This window comes from Marmota flaviventris, chromosome 19 (genome assembly GCF_047511675.1).
Source record: "Marmota flaviventris isolate mMarFla1 chromosome 19, mMarFla1.hap1, whole genome shotgun sequence".
Taxonomy (NCBI): domain Eukaryota; kingdom Metazoa; phylum Chordata; class Mammalia; order Rodentia; family Sciuridae; genus Marmota; species Marmota flaviventris.
In genome coordinates, this window is record NC_092516.1 from 1,398,955 (window position 1) to 1,420,283 (window position 21,329).

The following is a 21,329-nucleotide window of genomic DNA, read 5'->3' on the forward strand; positions in this document are numbered from 1 at the left end:
AACGGATTCCTGCAGACGAGCACGTGAAACAATACCCTGCGAATTACAGAGGGAGGATCTCTCCAAGGGCATAAGGAGCACTGTGAGGCAGTGACTCCCGTCAGCGTCACCGACAGAGCCTATCCAGCTCGCACACCGTGCAGTCCTTGAAGAGGAGGGTCTTGTTGGCGACAGTCACGGGATTTGCGCACTTGGCAGTTCCTGGAGTCTGTGCAGGTGGCCTCCTTTCTCTGGAAGGGAGCTGTGGCTGCTCCCGCCACACCGACTCTGTTTGCGGGTGGCTGGTCCTTCCCATGGAGCCCGCGGTCCCAGAGAACAGAGCGCGGCCTGTGCCGGCTCACCCCGGGTTACCAGGGCTTGGTGTGGGTGCTCGGTGAGCATTTAGGGAACCGAACAGATTCGAGAAGCAGGACCTTCTGGGGTTGGGCCGGGGCGGCTCTCGCAGCACCTGGGGGGCACCTCGCTGGCCCAGGTTCTGTGCTGCTCTCCTGCTTCCAGACGGGACCTGAAATCCAGCCCCCACCTGGCCACGCACCTCCTTCCCGTGGGTTTAGGCTCCATGTCCCTGACGTGCCGAGGACTTCCACTTGCCACTGCGCCTGGCCTTTCTGTTCACAGATGGGTCACTACCCGCCCCAGGCGACCTCTCCTGAGTGTCTGATGTGAGCTCACCAAGTCCTGCCGAGGGAGCCTGGGCCAGGAGGACCCCGAGACGGCCGCAGGAGGGTGGGAGGCCGGGGCTCACCAGCTTCGCTATGGACCTGGGCCTTCGGGCTCGTAGCAGGCCACTGTGGGTGCCCGTCATGACAGGCCATGGAGGAAACGCCTCCCCCAGGCCAGAGAGCTCCTGGAAGCAGAAATCCCACGGGGCACTTTTCCTGCGGCTCCCGGGTTCATTCTGCACTTGGACCTTCCCAAACTGAGTGCCTCCTGAGCTTGTGGGCAGCTTCCTTCCTCCCATCCTGCAGGAAACGCAAGCCCCGAGGAGAACAACCGCCAGAGTCACCAGGATAAGATCTATTCCAGCCGCGACTTGGACCCGCTTCCTGGCTCCTGTTCCTCTCAGCTGCCCCTTCAGCCTGTTTCCAGGACCGGTCCCCCTCTCTCCTGCCCCCAGGGGCTGAAGACTGCCTCTCACCCCAGGAGGCAGGAGCAGGGCACCATGTGGACAGGGAGGGTGGGCTGGCGCCCACGCTGCACAGAAACCAGGACAGGCTGCTGGACGGGGTGGGGAGGGGTGGGGAGGGAAGCCGGCAGCGATAAGCCTCCGTCCCAAGGCCATCCATCAGAGCCCATGAATGGGGCCCTGTTAGCCTTCCGCAAAGGCCCAGGGCTCGGCTTTATTGGTTGTCATGGCAACCCCTGGCCTTGACAACAGAGCCACCCTTGGCCAAATGTGTCTTTGTGTCCCGTTGAGTCTGCAGGAAAGCTGACTGTTGGGGCTGCAGCCGGGGAAGGAATGTCCTGAGACCCTGCCAGTGCTGTGTCTCAAGCCGAGGTAGGGCCGTGAGAGGGAGCACTTTGGGGCCCCAGAGAGGCCCAGGGGCTCACTTCTAGCCAACGATGCATGCAGAACTTCCCTCTCACAGGCCTGGGAAGCCGCACAGGAACATGACACCCTGGGCACAGCACATTTGTCAGGCGTCCAGCACTGCTTCAGGGCTGGGGACACAGCACCCACCCAAGTCCCAGGTCTCTTCCAACCTCTGCTAGCTCAGGAAGTGGGCTCATTGTTATTATCCCCATTTTACAGAAGAGGAGACTGAGGCACAGAGGTGACTTCACATGCCTGACGTCACGCCGCTGGTAAATGCGGAGCCGGCAGAGGCTGCTCTGGGGTGTGTTTCTTTTGAAGGATGCAAACATTTGAAAGATGACAGGTGGAAGCAAAGGAAGAGAGGCCGCTTCATGTCCAGTGCCCCTCACGGTGTGCCATCCCGGCTTCTTGAGTTGTTTGATTTTTCAAGGTCAGAACCCCACCACTTCTAGGGCCTTGCGGTCACACAGGCCTGTGGGTATGTGAGGGCCCATGGGTCCATGGTTCTTCTCCCCTCCAGAACCTCCCGGGGCAGGGCTCAAGCCTGTGAGACTCAAGCTGGGGTGCTGTGGGAGTCCCTGCCTAGCTCCACGTGACGGTCAGGTGTGGTCCAGGCTGTGAAGCTCTGGCCGGTGAGCCCTCAGACCTTGACAAGCCCATTAAACTTCTGAGCCTGTCATTCAAGGCAAATCCTGCAAATGCCTGAAATTACTGCCAGGTGCGGCCCCTGTGGTAGGTGAGAGTAAATGGCAGCAGGCATCTTTACTACTGCTGATCGCTCTCCCAGGCAAAATGGGTGGACTTCTCCCCTTCCACCCGCAGGCCTCTCATCTTACTGATTTAGACCTTGAACTCCGCCTCCTCTCCCACCCCACCCCACCCCCAGCTCCCTATGCACTAGGCAGATAAGAGGAAGCAGGGAGAACTAATTAGCATTTTAATTAAAGGAAGGGGGTGGGGAGAGGTGGGTGGGACTGGGGAGTCCACTATCTGCCCGAGCAGGGTCTTCCACTTGTCTTGCTGGAGACACACAGAAGAAACAGAGCTTACTGCAGATCCAGTGCACGGCCGCGGCCGGAACCAAAATCACCCTGGCTTGCCCTGGACCCTGGCCATCCTGTTCCGTTTACTGTATGGATTGACCTAGGGTTCTCTTTCGGATCTGATCACTTAGAGGTAAAAGCCCCCACTGGGTGCCAGGCTGTCTGTGACACCTCACACCTGCTGGTGGCAGAGGCTTGCCTCGCATGCTCAGGGCCTGGGCTTGATCCCCAGCGCTGCGTGAGGAGAGGGCCAGGCCGGGGCCGGAACCTCGGGGACTCCATGCTGTCCCTTTAAGTCAATTTTCTGTTCTTTCCCCAAAGTGGGTGGGGGAGGAGGAGGGCGGGATCAGAAAAGAACCTCAATTAAAATTGTTTAGAAAACAAGTTGATTTTTAAGAAAAACTTTCAGTGATCACAAGTCGCGGAGAAAAAGTCGAGTGCTGCGTCAAGAAGAGGCCTGGGGACGCGGGAGATGGGAAGTTTCACAGATGGGGACAGTGGGCAACCAGCCTGCTTTCCTTTCAGATCTGGGGGTTTCTCCATCACCTCGTAGTCACAGCTTCGCCGGGTGCCAGGGTCCTGAAAGCAACCCCCTAAGACTGGGCTCTTCCTGGTCCCCCTCCCCATTTTCCAGATGTGCAGATCCAAGGTCATCGGATGGCAGAGGGCCTGGTGGGAGGGACGGGGAGACACTAAGGCCACTCTGGACAGGAGCAGGGCTGGGAGCAATGTCCTGAGAGTCCTCCACATGCTTCCAGATGGTTCTCAGGGCCAGAGTGTGGCCCAACACACACGTTTACACCTGAGGAAACAGACCAGAAGAGGTAGGGTCTTTGGTCTCTGAGACAGACAAGGGCTCCGACCTTTGTGATCAGAGAATGTCCTTACTCCACAGGCCCTGCTCACGGCTGGCTCTCCTCAGCTACAAAAGCCGAGGGCCAACTCCACACATCTTTTTATTTTTTGTTGAGATAAATATAGCAAGTTTAACTATTAAACCACTTTAAATGGATAATTTGGTGACACAATGTCATCCAGCCATCATCTCTATCTAGTTCCGGAATGTTCCATCACCCCAGTGGGTTCCCCACGGATCCAGCAGTCCTGCCCTATCTGCCCTCCCCAGCCTCTGGCGGCCTGTAAACTGTTCTGGGAGTTGCGTGTCAATGGAATCAGGCAACGTGTGCCCTTAGCATCTGGATTCTCTCACTGGGTGTGATTCATCACCATCATCAGGCTTCTTCCCTCCCACCAGCTCCCACCATTCCAGCCCACGCCCTCCAGCAACCCACCTCCTGAGCTCACGGTGACCCCTGCATCTCATGGACATGCCAAGTGCGAATCCCCTGTCCCACCCGGGAGCCTGGCTGAGCACAGACCCTCGGGATAAGACAAGAGCATCTGGGACCCTCCTCCCCTGGAGAGGGCCTCCCTGGGGCCCACTGACAGGTGGGACTGGCTCTGTTCCTGGAGATCGGATTCCAGCCAGTCCTGTCCCCAGCTTCCCTCTGCCCCCATGACTTTACATCCCCCTGCCTCTCTGCACCGAACCCTCACACCTCTGAGCGTTTGCTCCTACGACCCCTGGAATGTCCATGGTACAGCTCAGGGACACCTCCCTGGTATCCTAACCCTGGCCACAGGGACTCTCTCCACCTTGCCTCAGCACCCTGTTCACAGGGCCCAGCGTGGGGATTCCTTTCTGTCTCTCACGTTGACAGAGAGCTGCAAAATTTTTATGTTTGTGTCTTGCCAGGTTATTTTAAGAATTTTAGGACAGGCTGGATAAAGCAGCCTAGTACATTAAATTCTCCCACTTCCCCCGCCCCCAGTGTAGTCCCCTGCCACTAAATTATGAGCTTCAGAAGGAGAGCAGTGTGTTTTCCAACCTCCATTCTCCGCACCTAAATGACAGGGCCATGCCTCTAACAGGGGCCTAATTAACTGATGAGTGAATTAATGGGTGACAGAATGAGTGGACAACAGCAGCTTTTCTTATGATTTGAAATACTTTGTGTTAAGAATTAATGTCTGATGGAGATCACGTTTTGTTATAAGGTCAGTTTCAACCTCAGGCCACCAAAATGTCACATGTCACCAAGATAAGTTTTCCAGTATGACATTCTGCAGTTGCAAGTGTGCAGATGTGGCTTTTGCTTGTGCAGAATATTCAAATGTTAACGCTCAGATTCTCCCCAGATTCTGGAGTTTTTAAAGATGTACTTAATAGAAATGGAACTGTGGGGAGCCTCAGTAATGGCGTTTGAGACAAAGGGCTGGAGGTGAGAAGGCGCAAGTGCACCTTCTGTGTACGCTGCTAAATTGCCAGGCTGGCGTTGAGCTGGATGTAGCAGAAGAGATTTTTAAGAATCCATTAAATCGTCAAGAGGGGAGTGTGATTTCTCGGTTAGCTCATGGCCACACTTTCCTAGCCTACCTTTTCCCTGCCAAAATTTTCTCTGGTGAAAAGAAAGAAAATGTATTCGCTGCACGACAGCAGTTTTACTCCTGCAGCCCCGTAGCTGCTGCAGGTAGAGTAACTTAACTGATACGAGGAGCGAAATCAAGGGCTTTGGGGTCGGCAGCCCAGGCAGCCCCGTGACCGAGGCCCACTCCATCAGCCCTCTGACGGTTCCTTTTCTGCCCTGGAGATGCCTCTGTGATGGAGGGCGGGGCAGATGAAGGTGGGCAGTGCCCTGCAGAGCGCCTCACCCAAAGGCCTCAGGCTGGGTCCACTTTCACCCTGGAGGAAGGAGCCAGCGTCTCCAGGGCACAGCGCAGCTGGTTCTGGGGCCAGTCCTCCGCCTGCAGAGGGGACACTGTTGCTGAGGACTATCTTGAGCTCCCTGCTGGCTTTACTGGCCTGCAGTGGAAGAGACACTGTCACTTGCATCCAAGGTCAACTTGACCTTGGCCTTGAGATACCTGGGATGGGGTGACCATCCCAATTTGCCCAGGACAGTCCTGGTATCCAAATGGAAAGCTTCACATCCTGAACCTCTCAGTTCCAAGCAAACTGGGACAGTTAGTCACGCTGGGGCTGTTCAGCCTCCAAAATGGGCCACCAGATGCTCACTGGGTGCCCAGTATCACCTGGGAGCAGGGCAGTGAGGACTGTCTGCTCCCCACACTGTGATGCCTGGATGTCTGCTCTGAGTCTGTCCATCTTGTAGAGCACAGGCCTGTCCTCACCCACAGGGGGTCTCAAGCCAGCTCTGTCCACTTGCTTTCTTTTCCCATCCAGAAAATGGGCACAGTCACCCCTACATGTGGGACATGGAGTGTAGCACAGCTCAAATGAAGAAGCAATGAGTTAAAGTGTCTATGCAGCGCAGCACTGGCTTGGATTAAGATGAATATTTAATAGCAAAGGGTTGGTGGTCAGAACCTTCTCCACAGCTGGGGAGAGGTGGAGGTGAGACCCACAGCCCGCAGCATGAATTCTTTGTGGGCCTCAATCTGGATTTGTGGTCTCTTTCAGGGCAGCAGCCAGTGAGGGGTCCCTGTTCTGGAAGGAGGGGTCATGGCCTTCATGCTGTTCACCCGGCGGCTGGTCTGCAGCTCCCAGCACAAGCACCGCTTGCTAGTGCCAGGTAAGCCCTGGTGGGGGGCAGGTTGGCAAGACCTGGTCCTGGGGCGGGGACACTGCGTATTTGAACTTTGCTCTCTTCTCCATCGAGTGCTATGCAGTGTGACAGGCTCTAGTGAAGCTGGGCGGTGGCAGTGGCAGCCATCGATGGCCTGTGGCTGTAGCATCCCTGTCACATGGCCCTTGATTTCAGCCCGGTGCAGGTTCTCCAGGTCGCGCGTGCTCTGTGCCGTGTGCATCCTGGGTGAGCGCCCAGACAGCCACCCCATTGCTCACCTTCAGTACGGGATTCCATGGATCACAGGGGAGTCGACACTTGGTTATAAACAGGCTTCACGTTGGGGGCCTTGGCACCCCTGCAGGCTGATGGTAGTGTCCTGAGCGTGTTTAACGCCAGCCGAGCCAGGCCATGATGGGCAGTAGTTAGTACATTCGTCAGCTTTGCATCACTGCAATGAGTCACCTGAGACAGTTTGGGTTGGAATGTCTGCTAGTCAGGATTGGAAAGGATCAACGTTACTGCTTAGAATTCATGTTAATTTCCATTTGGGTCTGCCCCACTTCGGTTTTCCTGCCCCTGAGAGGTGGAAGTCAGTGGATCTTGGATGCTGAGGGAGTGGGGGCTGAGGGAGGTCTGAAGCAGGAGTCTGCACCTGCCCCATGGGACAGGCGTGCACAACCTGGCTTGCGGTGGCCCTGGCTGCTGGGCCTGCCCTCTCCTGCCTGGGCCTCTGCTCCTGTGCTCCAAGACAAGGGCTTGACTTCACTGGCCAACTCCAGACTTCTGCTCAGATTCCACCAGTGCTTCTTTAATGCCTTTTTCTGTCCCAGGGCCAGCCTAGTTTCCCACATTGCCCTAGTTGTCAGGTATCGGGACCAGCTTTTTGTTACTATGACGAAAAATCTGGTGGGGGCTACTTATGAAGTGCAGAGGTCTATTTAGCTCACAGTTTTGGAGACTGAATGTCCCAATGGCATGGTGCAGACTCTAGTCTAGCAAAGGCCCTGTAGGGGATGGTGAATGGAAGACCGTGGGTGACAGTGGCAGAGTGTACCTTAGGATAACGGTCACATCACAAGCCAGCCAGCAGAAGGAGCTGGACGGGGCCAGCTTGCTCCTTTCTGACAGCCCTCGAGAGAGAGCTGCCTCAACTCCTCCTGGGAAGCACCCCAGAGACCTAGAACCTCCCCCGGCCCCAACTCTTAGAGGTTCACCGCCTCCCAATAGCATCCCTGGGGACGGAGCTCCTGGTACCTGTGCCTCGGCGAGGACAACCTGTGTTCACACCCAGCCCTGGGCCTGGCCTCGCTGGTCTGCGATGTTCCTGTCTTTCCTGATTCTCCTCGAGCCTGATGGTTTTGAGGAGTCATTAGCCGGCTCTGAGGCAGTTTTTGTTTTATGTATTTACAAAAGAAGCATATTAATGTTGACCCATAGTATGTTAAAATAATCCCAACCCAAGAACAGGCGGGCCAGGCACGGTGTGTCCCAGTGGGAGAGCCGCGGCAGGGCGTCCATTCGCCTACCCAACACTGCTGGGCATAGACCGCAGGCCTCGTGCCATGCCAGCTGCAGAGGGCACCCCCTCTGGGGCTCCAGCCTAGGGCAGCGTGGCACCATCTCTCAAGGTCATTCTCAAGGACATCTGAGCCCACCCAAAGGGGCACGTGGAAAGGGTCCTGGGTTAAGACTCATAGGAGCCCCAGTTCCGGGCGGGCCTGACCTGGAGTGCGAGCCCCAGCCTGTTTTCTCCTGGCACAGAGATGCTGCCTGTCTCACAGGTGCCTGGCCTCGGAGGAAACGGCTCCCGTGAAAGCACTTCCTGTGTGTCTGCCTGGGGGGGGGTGCCCAACACCCACTTTGCAGCACAGAGACGAGGCCCCAAGCACGGAGAGGAAATGGCCAAGTCCCAGCTCTACCTGTGGGTGTCCTGGGGGAGTCACATCTTTCTGAGCGCACGGTGCCAGATTCAGAAAGCCACACAGCGAGACACTGGCCTTTCCTTTTGGCCTTCAACTTGGCCTACCTAATGTGCAGCGCAGAGTTGTTCTCTGTAAGACGCTGGAACAGTCCTGGGAAAGAGCCGACCGCGTGCCTCACGCACCTCGGGCGGGCGGGGGCTCTGATGGAAACCCCACAGGACTCCTGCTTAGTTTTCACCCTCCAGCCCCCATCGCAGCCCCCACGGCAGAAGGACCTGAACGCAGACACTTGGTGACTTGCCCTGGGATAGCAAGTGACTGAGCCAGGCTTTGGGGGAGCCAGTCGGGTGCCAGGCCCTGTGTGCACGTGACGATGGCCACAGGTTTAGCAGCCTGAGGTGACCTGTGCTCACAGTCGAGGGGCTGGGTTCAGTCCCTGGGGGCTGCCAGCAGGAGGCTACCCTCCGCCCTTGATGCTCAGACATCTAGCACAGCTCTCGAGCTGGTGGCCGCCTTACAGAGCAAGGGAGGCGCCGGGTGGGAGCCACAGGCTGTCTGGCCTCACGGTGTGGGAGGCTTCTCTGTGGCCTCTCTACCCTCGGGGCCCCGTGAAGCCAGGAACATGATGGTGGCTAGCAGCTGAAGGGACTGTCCCCAATACCATCATTTTGTGGAAAAAAAATTTTTTTTAATTGTGACCTTGTATTGATAAATAGTGTACAGAGACAGGGAGACTAGGCCTCAGGGGTCATGTCTGGGTAGAAAATTCAAAGTATTGTATCCTCAACGAGCACGTGAGAGCATATAAGGGGCATAGAAGATGCTTTTAAAAAGAAAAGCAGAGCTAACAGCTCCAGCTGGACTTGACCTTGGGTTTGGCCAGACTCACCTGTAGGATCTTTGCCTTTCGGTAAAGTGACATTCTCTCAGTTATAAAATTGAGAGGACATTGAAAATGCTCAGTGGCTGCTTTATGGGTGGGAGTTAAAAATCGACTCTTTGGGTTGGTGTGGCCACAGAGGGCCATGACCTTCACTGTCTGACCCAGAGGGCTGACCTGTGTCCGTCTTCTTTCTCAACAACACCCCTCTGCCTTCCCGGTGTGCTCTTACTTATGAATGAAGCCAGATCATTCCATGTTACTGCAAATTTGCTTCTCGTCGCTTCTCTGTGCTTCTGAAATGATTTCCCCCTAGGAAAAGTAGGTTGTTTTGTGCAGATGTTTCACTTCAAAGGTCAAAGAAAGGAAAGAGGCAAAAAAATATCCATTACCTTCACAGTATCCAAGAAAGAGGGCAGCAGACTCATCTCCAGCCCAGCCACTTGCTAGCTAAATTTTAGCAAATTAGTCAGCTTCTGTGAGCCTTGGTGTCTCCTTCTAGGACATGAGAACAGGGTCGTGAGGGCGAAGAGGGATAGTCCACGTCACCCACTTAGGATAATTCCTGGGACATTCACCCCATGGGATAATACACACAGGACATCTGTTTGTGTGACTTGATGGAGGGAGTTCAAGGGAAGGTTTCCATGAGGCTCCAAACTTTGTTCTGTTCTCTTATGGGGTGTGGCGTTTTTGTCATTATTATAGAACATTCATTATAGTGTCATTTGGTCATTTTCCATATCAAAAGCCAAAATGAAACACAGAAGGAAGGGCAGAAATACCGGGGTTGTCAATTTGGGGGTTCCCACCTGGCTCTGCTATTCACTAGCTGGGTGATTTTGAGAAGACACTTAATCACTCTGGTCCTCATCCCAAGGGAGTTGTGGATTCTCCCACCCAGGAGATAGCCTGGGTGGGGCCTGCCTAGCACATAGTAGGGCTGACTCTGTTTCCCCCTTCTCCGATTGCACAGTTGCCCACAAATTATCAGGCTCTGACTTTCAGCGTCTCTGCCTGGCGGTCCCCTGCCCTCCTCCTTCCTCTGCGCACAAAGACTCGGCCCGCGGCAGAAGCTGACGCCATAATTCATAACGTGCTGCACCGGGCCCCAGCATCCCGCAGCCCAGAGCCCCGTTGGCTGGTCCTAGCCGCTCTGCCCAGCTCCCCTGCTTCCTGCTTGTCTGCCTCGGGTCCCCCTGTCTGCAGCTCCACACCCCGGCCCTTCTTCCAGGACCCACCCAGGGCAGCTCTGGTGCACCCTGCCTCACCCTCTGCCCCACATTCCCACCCCGGGCCCCAAGAAGCCTGAGCTACAACCTGACACCAAGACAGTTTCTGGGGAACATAAAGGACTCTGTGTCCTCGTGGGGTCAGTAGTTCATTGTGAATGCTTCACCTGTCCCCTTCGTTAGAAAGGAAACAGCTCAACGCTGGTGAATGGCTGTCTTCACCAAAACACCGCTCTCTGCTTTACGGGGACACATTGTGGCAACCCCGAGTTCCACCAGGGAGGAGACATAGTTAATGTAAAAAGATCATCCGTGCACCCCACGACCTTTAACCCTCTTCTAGCAGAATAGACTCTTCAGGAATTTCATTTTTTAAGATCAAACAGAAGAAAATAAAGGCTGTTTTCTTCATGCTTAAATCAGTGCAGTGCTGTTTTTTTAACTAGACTTTATGTTCAAAAGGCTGCATTATATTGTGGAATTAATTCAGAAACTTTGATATTCAAAGCAATCATAGAAAATGAAGAATGAATTTAAATGTTTCCTAAAAATCGCGGCGCTGTGTGGTTTGACACGCTATCGGTGTGAGTGTGTGTGTGCGTGCATGAAATCATGGAGGGGTTTTTCCCCCCTTTTCAGTGCTGGAGACCAAACCCAGGCAAGCTCTGCACCACTGAGCTCCATCCAAGCCCCAGACGTTTTCCTAAAACCTCTCTGAACCTTGGTCTCCTCTTCTGTGTAGCGGAGACGAAGAGATAGAGCTATTACACGTATGTGCACGCTCATGGGAGAAATGTCATCACCCGGGTGATTTATCGAAAGTGTCCGCTGATCCCCTCGTCTGGTATGATTATGGTGACAAAGGCTACCCCAGGAAGAGGAGCTAGGCTTTCTCAACTAGCAAGCACATACCAGGAAGGCAGGTGAAGAGAGAAACGGAATCTGAGGGCCACTCCAAGTCCTTCCGCCCTTATCCGGGTCCAGCCCAGTTGCCTTTCACTCAGGGATGAGCAGGGCGGGCTTCAGGCCACCCCCTGTGTTTCAGCCACACACTGAGCCAAAGCACCTCAGAGACTCACCCGGGAACGTAACACCCTCTGAGAGTTTACAGTACGCGAAAAATGTGAAATGGTTCCAGACAAATGACTTGTGACAAAGACTTTTTTTAAAACAGGAAACATCTGTTACCTGGGGGCCACCTTGATTTAGAAACTTAATTATTCTCTCCTGGTGGATTTCTTTCTTTCTTTCTTTTCTTCTTTTTTGAGACGGGGGTCTCACTAGTTGCCCAGGCTGGTCTTGAACTCCCGGGCTCAAGTGGCCCTCCTGCCTCAGCCTCCTGACTGGCTGGGACTCCAGGTGCAGCCACTACACCCAGGTTCCCTTCTGGGTCGTTTTGATCGTCACAGCTGGGGACACAGCTGAGGACAGAGACACCTGCATGCAGTGATCAGTGGCCGAGGGTGCCCCTGAGCACCCTACAGTGCCAAATGGGATAGCAAAGAGTTACCCAAACCAAGTAGAGCCGAGGCAGATTAAAAGGTGACTAAACTTTTACAAAATCTAGGTAATTTTTATAATTTGATCTTTCATGTGCTAATACTATTGGGCATCTTCCTGAGTCCATTCGTATTCAAAATTTCTATCTCAAACAATAGGGGCATAAATATTGCATGCAGTGGCTGGCTATGTTGATTGTACTTAGCTGCCCTCCAGCCGTGCACGCTTAGGTTGTTGCCCCTTTACTGTGTCTGTAGACAATACTCTATGAATACTTTTAGAGGATGGCTGCTTAAGGGACAGGATCTGGTGTCCACTCACCCTCACTGCACTCGGGCAGGAGCTGCCTGTTTGCGCGTAATTTCAATGACACTGACTTTTCCCATTTGTGACATCTGGGTGCTCTTGCAGTGCCCAGCTCTGTCCTGACTGAGCGTTGTGGGGCAGCTGGCCAGGTTGAGGCTGAGGTCCGGTTGGGACCTTGGGCATCTGCTGGGGCAGACCCTCATCACCAGGGGTCTCTTCTTTGTTTGCTGCAGGATCCAGATACATCAGTCAAGCTGCAGCCAAAGTGGACGTTGACTTTGATTATGACGGGCCACTGATGAAGACAGAGGTCCCAGGCCCAAGGTCTCGGGTGAGTCCAGCACATCTGAGTGGTTTGTGGGGGTGGAGGGAGCCCCCAGGAGGCAAGAACACGGAGGAGCTCAGGGGCCTTCGCTGGCTGCCTTCTGACAGTTCCTTACGAGAGATGGGTATTAAAATAAACTAGGCCACTCCACACAGGAGATAAGGAAGGCTCCAAGAGACACGTCCCTATCTGCTGCCACAATAATGCTGCACGCAGACCTGCAGGAGCCCAGGAGCACACAGCAGGCAGACGGCTCCTGTGTTTGGGGCTGAGCGGGGGCTGGGCAGTCAACTCTGCTGACTCCCCTCCAGACCGGGGACTGATGCAGGGTAGTCTCTCCTGGGGTCACTGCAGTGGTGTGGTTGTGCGCCATGTGTCCCACCCTCCAGCAGACTGGACTGGGCTTGGTCCCCTGTGCTCAGTCGGCTGAGGCCTGGACTCCTCCCAAGCTCACGGGTACTTCCACCTGATGTCCTGTCCAGCTTTTGACTCTGTGCTCTGGGTCTGGAGTCAAAGGCTGGACAGGACATCAACCAACAGGCAATATATAGGCAAGGGGCCTAGAGGTTCAGTGCCTTGAACTTGAACTTGAACTTGAAGGATAAGGAAGGAGGCAACAGAACAATGGCACAACCCTTTGTGATGCAAATTTATCTTTTCTTTGTAGATTTTGCAGATTTTCTTCAGTCATTTTTCTTGGAGTGTCTATATACCTATTGTCATTGCAACTCTTTTATAGATTCAGAAATCTCTGTATGAGTATAAATGATTAGTTATTTGGGAGAGAGTCTTACTAACAAAAGGAGAGACTTCATCATACATATTTCTATTGGGAGATGGATCCTAACTTCATAATAGCAAAGCACTGGAATGATTTTTCATATTCTTGTCAGTAATATTATTTTATATTTTTGCATGGAAATATATAATTGTAAAACATTAATTGATGAAGTTTGTTTTATGTTGAATTTCTTTTGGAACTGAGATGTTTGTCATATCAAAGCAACTAATTTCTAATTCCCAGTTTCTACGTAGAGTTTTTGGAATGTTTGGATTATAATTACAAATGGTTATTTGATAGACAAAATAATACTTTAGTTGATTTTATTTTCTATTCCTAATGAAGTGTGAAAGGCTTCTTCTTCTTCTTCTTCTTCTTAATAAAAAAGGAATCCATGTTCTGGTGGACACTAGATAAATACCTTCCTTCAGCTTAAATTCTTTTGTTAAATATTTAGTTTCTTTTATATTCCAGGTGTCTAAATCTCACCTGTTGTAATTTAACTGGGTAATGGAATGGTTTCCTGCCAACTATTTATATTAAGTAATTTAAAATTATTTATAGTATTGATGACTAACTAATAAACTACCACAGTACTGGCAAGAGAGGGGAAAACAGGACAGATTTCCGAGCTGTTCTGGCAAGAGTGTGTTTGCCTGATGCCCTTGTCCTTCTCCCCTGCAGAAGTTGATGGAGCAGCTGAACGTCATTCAGGTGAGTGGGGCCAGGTAACGCGGCTTGCTGCTTCTCCACCACCTCTCAGCCGAGGGGCGTAGCTTACTCTGTGCTGGACTTGACTCTGTTCTAAACCTGTTTTCTAATTGCCCTTGTGATTTCCCCTTTGACCCATTGGTTATTTACATCCTGCTTAATTTCTACATTTTTGTGACTTTCCCAATTTTTTGTTATTCATTCAATTCCTTTGTGGTTGGGAAACATTCGGTGCAATTTCAACCCTTTTAAATGTGTTGAACGTCTTGGATGAGCTGCCATGGTGTGCCCTGGAGAAGTGTCCCTGCATGTGGTCTGTCCTGGAGAAGTCTCCCTGCCAGCCTGAGGGGGAGGTGCCATCTGCTGGGCTGCCGGGTGCAGTGTCCTGCTGACGTTGGTTGGACAGCTGCTTTTTTAGAGTGTTGCTCAAGTCTCCTATTTCCTTGCTCATTTTCTGCCTAGGTGTCCTAGTCTTATTGGATGTTAGGTATTGAAGTCCACAACTATTTAAAGGGGAACTGTTTCCCTTCAACTCTGTCCATTTTTTCTTCATGGGTTTGGGGGCTCTGTTGTTTGGTGCAAATATGTTTATAATTGTTGTATCTTCTTAGTGGATTATTCCTTTATCATTATAAAATGTCTTTCTGTAGTGACTTTTTTCTTGTTGTTTTCTAGTCTGTTTCTGTCTGGTTCCAACATAAGCCCGTCAGGCTTTCTTATGGTTACTGTGTGCATCATATATCTTTTCCATCCTTTCACTTTCAACCTATTTATAGTCTGGAATCTAAAGTATGTCCCCTCTAAATAGCATGCCGTTGCTTCTTTTCACCCAGTCTGGCGATCTCTGACCTCTGGTTTAATCTATTCACAGTTAATCTATTCACCCATAATTGCATTTACGCTTCCCATTTCACTTTTTGTTCTCCATGTGTCTGGTGTATTTTGTTGTTGTTGTTGTTCCTCCATCTTTATTTCACTGGTTTTTGTTGGGTTGGTTTTGCTTTAGAGCAGGGATATGCATCAAATGAATATTTTCCTCTATAACCTTTTTATTTCTTTAACGTTCACTATTTATTTCTAGTTTTCTTAGTGGCGGCTGTAAGGTTTACTACATATATCCTAACTTCTTGGAATTCTGCGTTAGATTTATATTTCAGCCTTTTTCATTGTGGTATCTGAAACATATATAGAAAAATTCACAAAATACAAAAGTCACAACTTTAAAAAACTATTACAGCAAGCCACCCATGTAGTTACTCCCAGAGCAAGAAATGCAGCCTTAGAAGCACCCAGAAGCGCCTTGCATGTCCACAGGATGGGCAGAACATAGTTGACTTTACCGATTCGGGCTTGTTTCTGAAGACTAAGCCCTCGGGGGTCGCTGTGAGCCTGAGTTAGTCTCTTCTTTCCCCCAGAATGCAGAGGCTGTGCATTTTTTCTGCAACTACGAAGAGAGCCGAGGTAACTACCTGGTGGACGTGGACGGCAACCGCATGTTGGATCTTTATTCCCAGATCTCCTCTGTCCCCATAGGTAAGAGCTGGAGAATCGGTCCTCTGATGTCCTTCCTCTCTCCCTCCCTTCCTCCCTCCTTTGCCCTCAGCCCTTTGCTTTAGATACTCCTCCCAGCAGGCCCATCCTTCAAAGCAAGGAGGCAGTAGTGTGCTGAGGGCGTGTTATGGACACATCGTTCCTCATCCACCCCTCCCCACACCCCCAAAGGTATGGATTAACATCCCCACTTTGCAGATAGGAAAAGAAAGTTTGGAGAGGCGGCAGCTTGGAAAGGAACCCCAGCTAGGCGGTGAACCAAGTCTGTGTTTGTGGCCGGTGTGCATAGACCCGTATCTTGGTCTGGGATTCCTGGAGGAATAGCCAGACGCAGGAGTGGTGTTCCGGTCATCTGCTAAGGGACAGCCTTCAGGGGAAATGAGAGGAAGGGGACGGTGTAGGGCAGGGGGAAGCTAAAAATGAGGGCTCTCTGCTGTAAAACCCTATAGCCTGACTCCAGGGGACTCTGAGCAATTGAACCCCAGACGGGAGCCAGAGGGCTGCCTTTCTGTACCCTGTGCCAATCGGTTGCCCATCAGCTGCCCGGGGGAGGACGAGGGCAATCTCCTTGCAAAGCGGCTGCCATGGAGCCAGGGCAGTCTTCCAGGGGAGGGGGCAGCTGGAGCCATTGTCAGCCAGCACACACAGCAGCTGGGAGGGGAGGACCTCGGTGGGATGCCCACAGCACCTGCCTCCAGACTCCCCTCCCAGCCTGCACAGCACGGCTGTGGGGAGACAGGGCTAATTTGCCAACGCAGTGGCGGCTATCTGCAGCCTGGATGGGTAATGTTCCTTTGGTTGATGGATCCCGACGGTGCTCAGTGGCCCATGGACTGTGTCTGATGAAGCCTGTCCCTTTGCAGAGGAAGCTGGCTTGTCTGCAGCAGGAGGGGTGGGGAAGTACTGCGCTCCTCGGCCCTTTCCCCCTCCTCCCCCGAGACCCAGCCTTGGGTGTCCACCTCCTTCTCTTCCCCCACCTGTTTCCTCAAACCTTTCTATTTCCCATGAAGATGTGATCAGACAGTAGACAGGTGACTCATTATTTGGGAACATCTGTCATTCACGGTGCCTCAGCCTTTGAAAACATTTTAGATTCCAAGACCCACCAAACCACATCTCCTGTTTGTGTTGGGGTGCAAGAGGTAGGCTCTGGACTCATCCTGGGTTCAAATCCTGGCTCATTTATTAACCATGACCCTGGGACCCATCCCCAGCGCTCCCTCAGGTTGAAACCCCAGCCAATAGTGTGTGCAGGGCATAGGATCAGGTCTGCAGCTTTCATGGAAAGACCAGGGTCCTGAGTGGTCCCTCTCTAGCCACCTTCCCTCCCGTGCCTGTGGTCTTTGAGATGATTTTTTCCAAGCTAATACTAATTGAGAGTTCACTGTCTGCCGGGTGTATCGCTAAGGCACCCAATGCTGTCTCATTAAATGACTACAGCGTCCTATCACAGGGTTTTTGAACATCATTTCTACCTTACATCATTGCCAGGTTTCAGGGGGACACAGGGTCTGTCCAGTACCTTACAGAGAGTCCAGGGCTGAGGCAGGACAGGACCTGACAACTCCACCTCCTAGCCAGCTGGGAGCCACCTCCCAGCCACCCTGTGGCTAGAGGCCCAGGGTGGGACACCCCTAACCAGGGGCCAGCTCTGCTGCTCTTCCTCCTGCAGGAGTCAATCAGACAAGCAGCTTCTGGGCTTGATGAGGTTTACCTGGAACGAGCTTATCCACTGAGGCAGAAAGCCGTCAATACCCCACGGCGGCAGGGCGAGGACTCGGAGCTTAAAGACCTCTGGCCAAAACATTTGGAAAAACCCAGAGAGCGTTCCGTCCTTGAGTGCGTGCGCTGTCCAGCCTCGGGCCCGGGAGCCTCCGTGTGGGGAAGGGAGGAGGCTGGAGGGTGTTGACTGTCCCCTTGTCCCTACTTCCATCTCCGCGGCCAGCAGAGGGAAACCATGATGCTCTTCAAGTCTCTCTGGCCCTTCTGCATTCTGTCAAGGAGAAGGTGTCCCCAGGGTGATGCCGGGTCTTTAACACCTGCCGATCTCTATTAGGGAGGACAACAGGCCCTAGACCCAGAGCCCGGGTGGGACAGATTGTTCCCACTGCATTCCGCCTGCAGCTAGGTGATGGGAGGCCTCCTTTCAAAGCAAATGCATTTCAGTTAAAAAGTGAATTGATTTCAAGAAAATAGGTACAAGGCCTGTGTGTTGGCCCATTGGGGCTGCCGTGATAAAATGCCAGGTACAAGGCCAAAAGTTATCTCTGAGGGTTTGGAAGGTGGATGTCTGGGATCGAGAGACTCAAGAGTTGGTGCACAACAAGGGCCACTTCCTGATGCCTGGACGGCACCTCTCATTGCGTCCACACTGTGGAAGGCCACAAATGAGCCTCCTTTACAAGGACACTGCTCCCCTCGCAAGGCTCTCCCACCCCCAGTCCCCTCCCAGAGGCCCCCACCCCTGACACCACCTTGGGTTAGGATTTCAGCATAGGAATTGAGAGTGGCGGGGGGCATACTTTCAGACCCTAGCAGGATGTGGAATAAAAATTGTGATCCTTTCAGACCAGGGATTATTTCTCCAAAGTCTACTCCTGCTCTAAGAGGCACTGGGTAGTCTTTCCTCATACGCAGGTAGTTGTGAGCTCTGGCCTGTGTCCCTGGACCTCTCTGTGATTCATGCATTCAATTAAAGTGTATTGACCTGAACACGCCGCAGACCTCAGTGCCTCCCTCCTCCTGCAGATCTGGCCTTCCTGCCAGGATTATTGCCAGGATTAGCAGTAATGAACAGAAAGCCCCCTGCACATAGTAGATGCTCCATTAACAGAAGCTGTCATGAAAGGAGGGAGGGTGGATATGGTGGCCGTGAAGGGAGGAGGAGGAGATAGTGCCACACAGCTAGAACACGGGGCCCACAGCCTGCTTCTGGACGAGGAGCCAGGCGTCTGCTGCCCTCTCTGGGTCTCTCTGCTTCCATCTGCATCTTTGAGCTGACAATGTTGCTCACGGGCTCCCTTTGGGATTCGGTAGGATCATGCATATGAAGTACGTAGCACAGAGCCTGGCACACAGTTGGTGCTCAATAAATGGGAATTATTATGTATATGTTTTCTTTTTAATATTCCATAAGTTTATACATAAAGCCTGAAGTTTCTGAGAATGTCTGTCAAGGTTATTGGGCCAGATCAAGCTGTGTTTTAGGTGCTTTCATTCATTCGACCAACAGTGTTCAAGAAGCGCCACTCTGTGCAGACAAGTCGGACTGCAATGCCAGGCAGCACATATTTTCTTAATTTCATTCTTGATCGTCCATGGCAAGTGTTTGAAAACACGTGATTCAAATGCACTAATCCTGCCTCCCCCAGCCGTGCTGAGCGCCTTCGCTGGCACTGAGGTTTCTAGTGGATTCCTCAGGATTTTTTTGCACAAGATCATGCCATCCATCTGCAAAGAGACAGTTTTACTCTTCCTCTCCAGTCTGAATGCTCTGTTTCCTTTTCTCGCCTGTGCACTGACTGATGTGATGTCCAACAGCAGTGCAGGAGGGAGTCTTGCCCTTGAACCTGGGCGGGGGAGGGGAGGCAGCCTCTCACCATCCACGCGGCTGTGGGCTCTGGGAGGGACCCTGTGTCAGGGAGATCAAGCATATCTGTATTCCCAGTTTATCATAAATTTATGATAGTGTCTTATCATAAAACATTGGTTTTGGCAAATGCTTTTCTGCTTCTGTCAAAATGTCCGTGTGACGTGGGGCTTTATCCTGTTGGTCTGGGATGCTGTTCTCAGGCAGCATTTGACAAGTGCTGACCATGGAGGTGTCAAACTTGGTGGGAAAAAAAAAAAAAAAACTCGGTGGGAAGAGGAGAGTGGCACGGGCTGCCTGTCAGCTGGGCTTCCTAGGAGGGGGTCCCGCCTAGGCCTCAGGCAAGAGGGAAAGGGGGCCATCCCAGGCCACAGGACGGTGCAAGCCAAGTGTGCAGAAGGCGTGTTCAGGGCACAGCTGCCCACCTGGGAGTGGAGAGCTCACACCAGGGCATAGGCTGGCCCTCCTCACCCTCCCTGGCCTGGTGGTGCACAAGGCCCCGGGCTGCCCAGAACCCGTTCTAAGCCCCTACCCCTCCTCCTCCCATCGCATCACAGTCCTTTACAGTCTAGCCCCAGAAGAGTGCAGTCAAGACCTGGTGGCCCCAGTAGCAGAACAGGGTGTGATAACCGTGGGGCTCCTCCAAGACTCCCTCCTCTGACCCATGGGGTCCAGGTGTCACCGCAAAGCATTCTGGGGCTGGTGGAGCAGGATCGCTGCAGTCAGGGGGATCTGTAGGAGGCAGAAGGGTGAAGGGGTGTCACCACGGGTCTCAGGGGTGTTGTTGCCACTTCTCAGGCTTCAAGCCACACAAACATGAGGACACGTCCATCAGGTTGACGGCTGGGATTTTTAGAAACACATGTCAAAAAAAAAAAAAGACGTCAGGTGTGGAGTGCTTTTTCCTGAGAGACCCTGCTGCCATCCGGTGCTCCAGTGTGATGGGTGCTCTCTCTCAGTACCGACTGGCAGGCGGCCGGAAGAGAGGGTCCTTGCCAAAAAAGAGAGCCCAGCTCAGCTCCCCGAGGAAGGCCAAACCACAGCAGCACCCCGGAGACGTCTTCATTCTAAAGGCCCCTGAGCAAAGCAGCCTTACTCAAGTCTAACATGGCCACACAGTTATTCCTGTGTTTTAGGTGCTTTCATTCATTCGACCAACAGTTCTAGACTAACTTTAAAAAACTTTTTGTGGGGCTGGGGCCATGGCTCAGCAGTAGAGCGCTCACCTAGCACATGCCCTGGGCCCTGGGTTCGATCCTCAGCACCACATAAAAATAAATAAATAAAATAAAGATATTGTGTCCATCTACAACTAAAAAAAAAGAGAGAAATAAATATTTTTTAAAATTTTTTGTGTTTTTATGACTCAGGAGGCTGAGGCAGAAGGATCACATATTCAAGACCAGCCTCAGCAACTTGGAGAGGGCCTAACAACTTCATGAGAACCTGTCTCAACTTTTTTCATTTAAATAAATAAATATTTTTATTTTAAAATTTTACTTGAGGGAGTGTCTTTCCCAAGTCTGAGCCCGTCCCTTATTTCTTTCCCATTATCACTGGTTTCTTCTAGCGAGAAGTGCATGAGCACACCTGTGTCCTGCCTCCTATTTTGCTCTTGGCAGGAGACCTCAGGTTATTCTGACTCAGCACAGGTAACTCACGCTTTTCTGTAATAGCCTGGGCACACTGGAAGCCATTCATCCCATGAATGAGTGGTGGTTTATTTCCCTGGTCTGCTATCGATGGATGTTAGGTTGCTTTCAAGTCCTGAGATATAGAGGGTCCCATCTAAGATCCAGATATGGAGGATAAATTCTCAGGAGAGCATTCGCTGGATCCCAGAGCACCCTGGGCCTTGTTGATATCCTCAGTCCTCTCTGGACAGGAAACAAGCCCACAGATTGCCTTTGCTTCACTTGGGTCCCTAGCAGAGCACCACCTTGAGCGCCACCCCAGCCAGGGGGCCCTGGGGAAATGGCGGGGCCGTCTGTCCTGTTGAACCTCTCCTGGCCCAGTCTTGAGATTTGCCCTGACCTTGCATTCACTTCCTCTGAAGTTTGTCTGGTTCAGTGGGTGGGTCTCACACCTGCATGAGCATCGGAATCTAGGCCTGGGGAAGGTGTGGGAGATTTCTCAGCCAAGCAATTCAGAGTCAGTGGTCAGGGCTCTGGGAATCTTCTCGTCTTCCTTTGACATGGGAAGAGGTCACAGGGCTGAAGGCCAGGTAGGGGAAGGGGGGGAGGGTCCTGGGGAGTCTCCCACAGGCTGCTCATCCCTAACGGTGCCCTTGTCTCCCCAGGTTACAGCCATCCGGCCCTGGTGAAGCTCATCCAGCAGCCTCAAAATGTGGTATGTCTCCCTG

The 21,329-nt window shown here is 52.4% G+C and overlaps 1 protein-coding gene and 1 long non-coding RNA gene across 2 annotated transcripts in view; one reads left to right on the forward strand and one right to left on the reverse strand.

The window, feature by feature from the left end:
- Abat (4-aminobutyrate aminotransferase) overlaps positions 1 to 21,329 on the forward strand; it is a 79,882-nt gene that overhangs the window by 36,846 nt on the left and 21,707 nt on the right. The window contains exons 2-6 of the mRNA XM_027940726.2: positions 6,062 to 6,173; positions 12,244 to 12,341; positions 13,801 to 13,830; positions 15,243 to 15,360; positions 21,267 to 21,316. Coding sequence (XP_027796527.1) covers positions 6,104 to 6,173; positions 12,244 to 12,341; positions 13,801 to 13,830; positions 15,243 to 15,360; positions 21,267 to 21,316 — 366 coding nt within the window. The 5' untranslated portion in view covers positions 6,062 to 6,103. The remainder of the gene's footprint in view (positions 1 to 6,061; positions 6,174 to 12,243; positions 12,342 to 13,800; positions 13,831 to 15,242; positions 15,361 to 21,266; positions 21,317 to 21,329) is intronic.
- On the reverse strand, positions 2,501 to 11,243 carry LOC114097005 (uncharacterized). Its single transcript, XR_003583531.2, has 4 exons — positions 11,117 to 11,243; positions 9,365 to 9,470; positions 9,205 to 9,284; positions 2,501 to 3,382 (listed from the first exon to the last, which is right to left on the reverse strand). It is a non-coding gene; the product is annotated as an uncharacterized lncRNA (long non-coding RNA).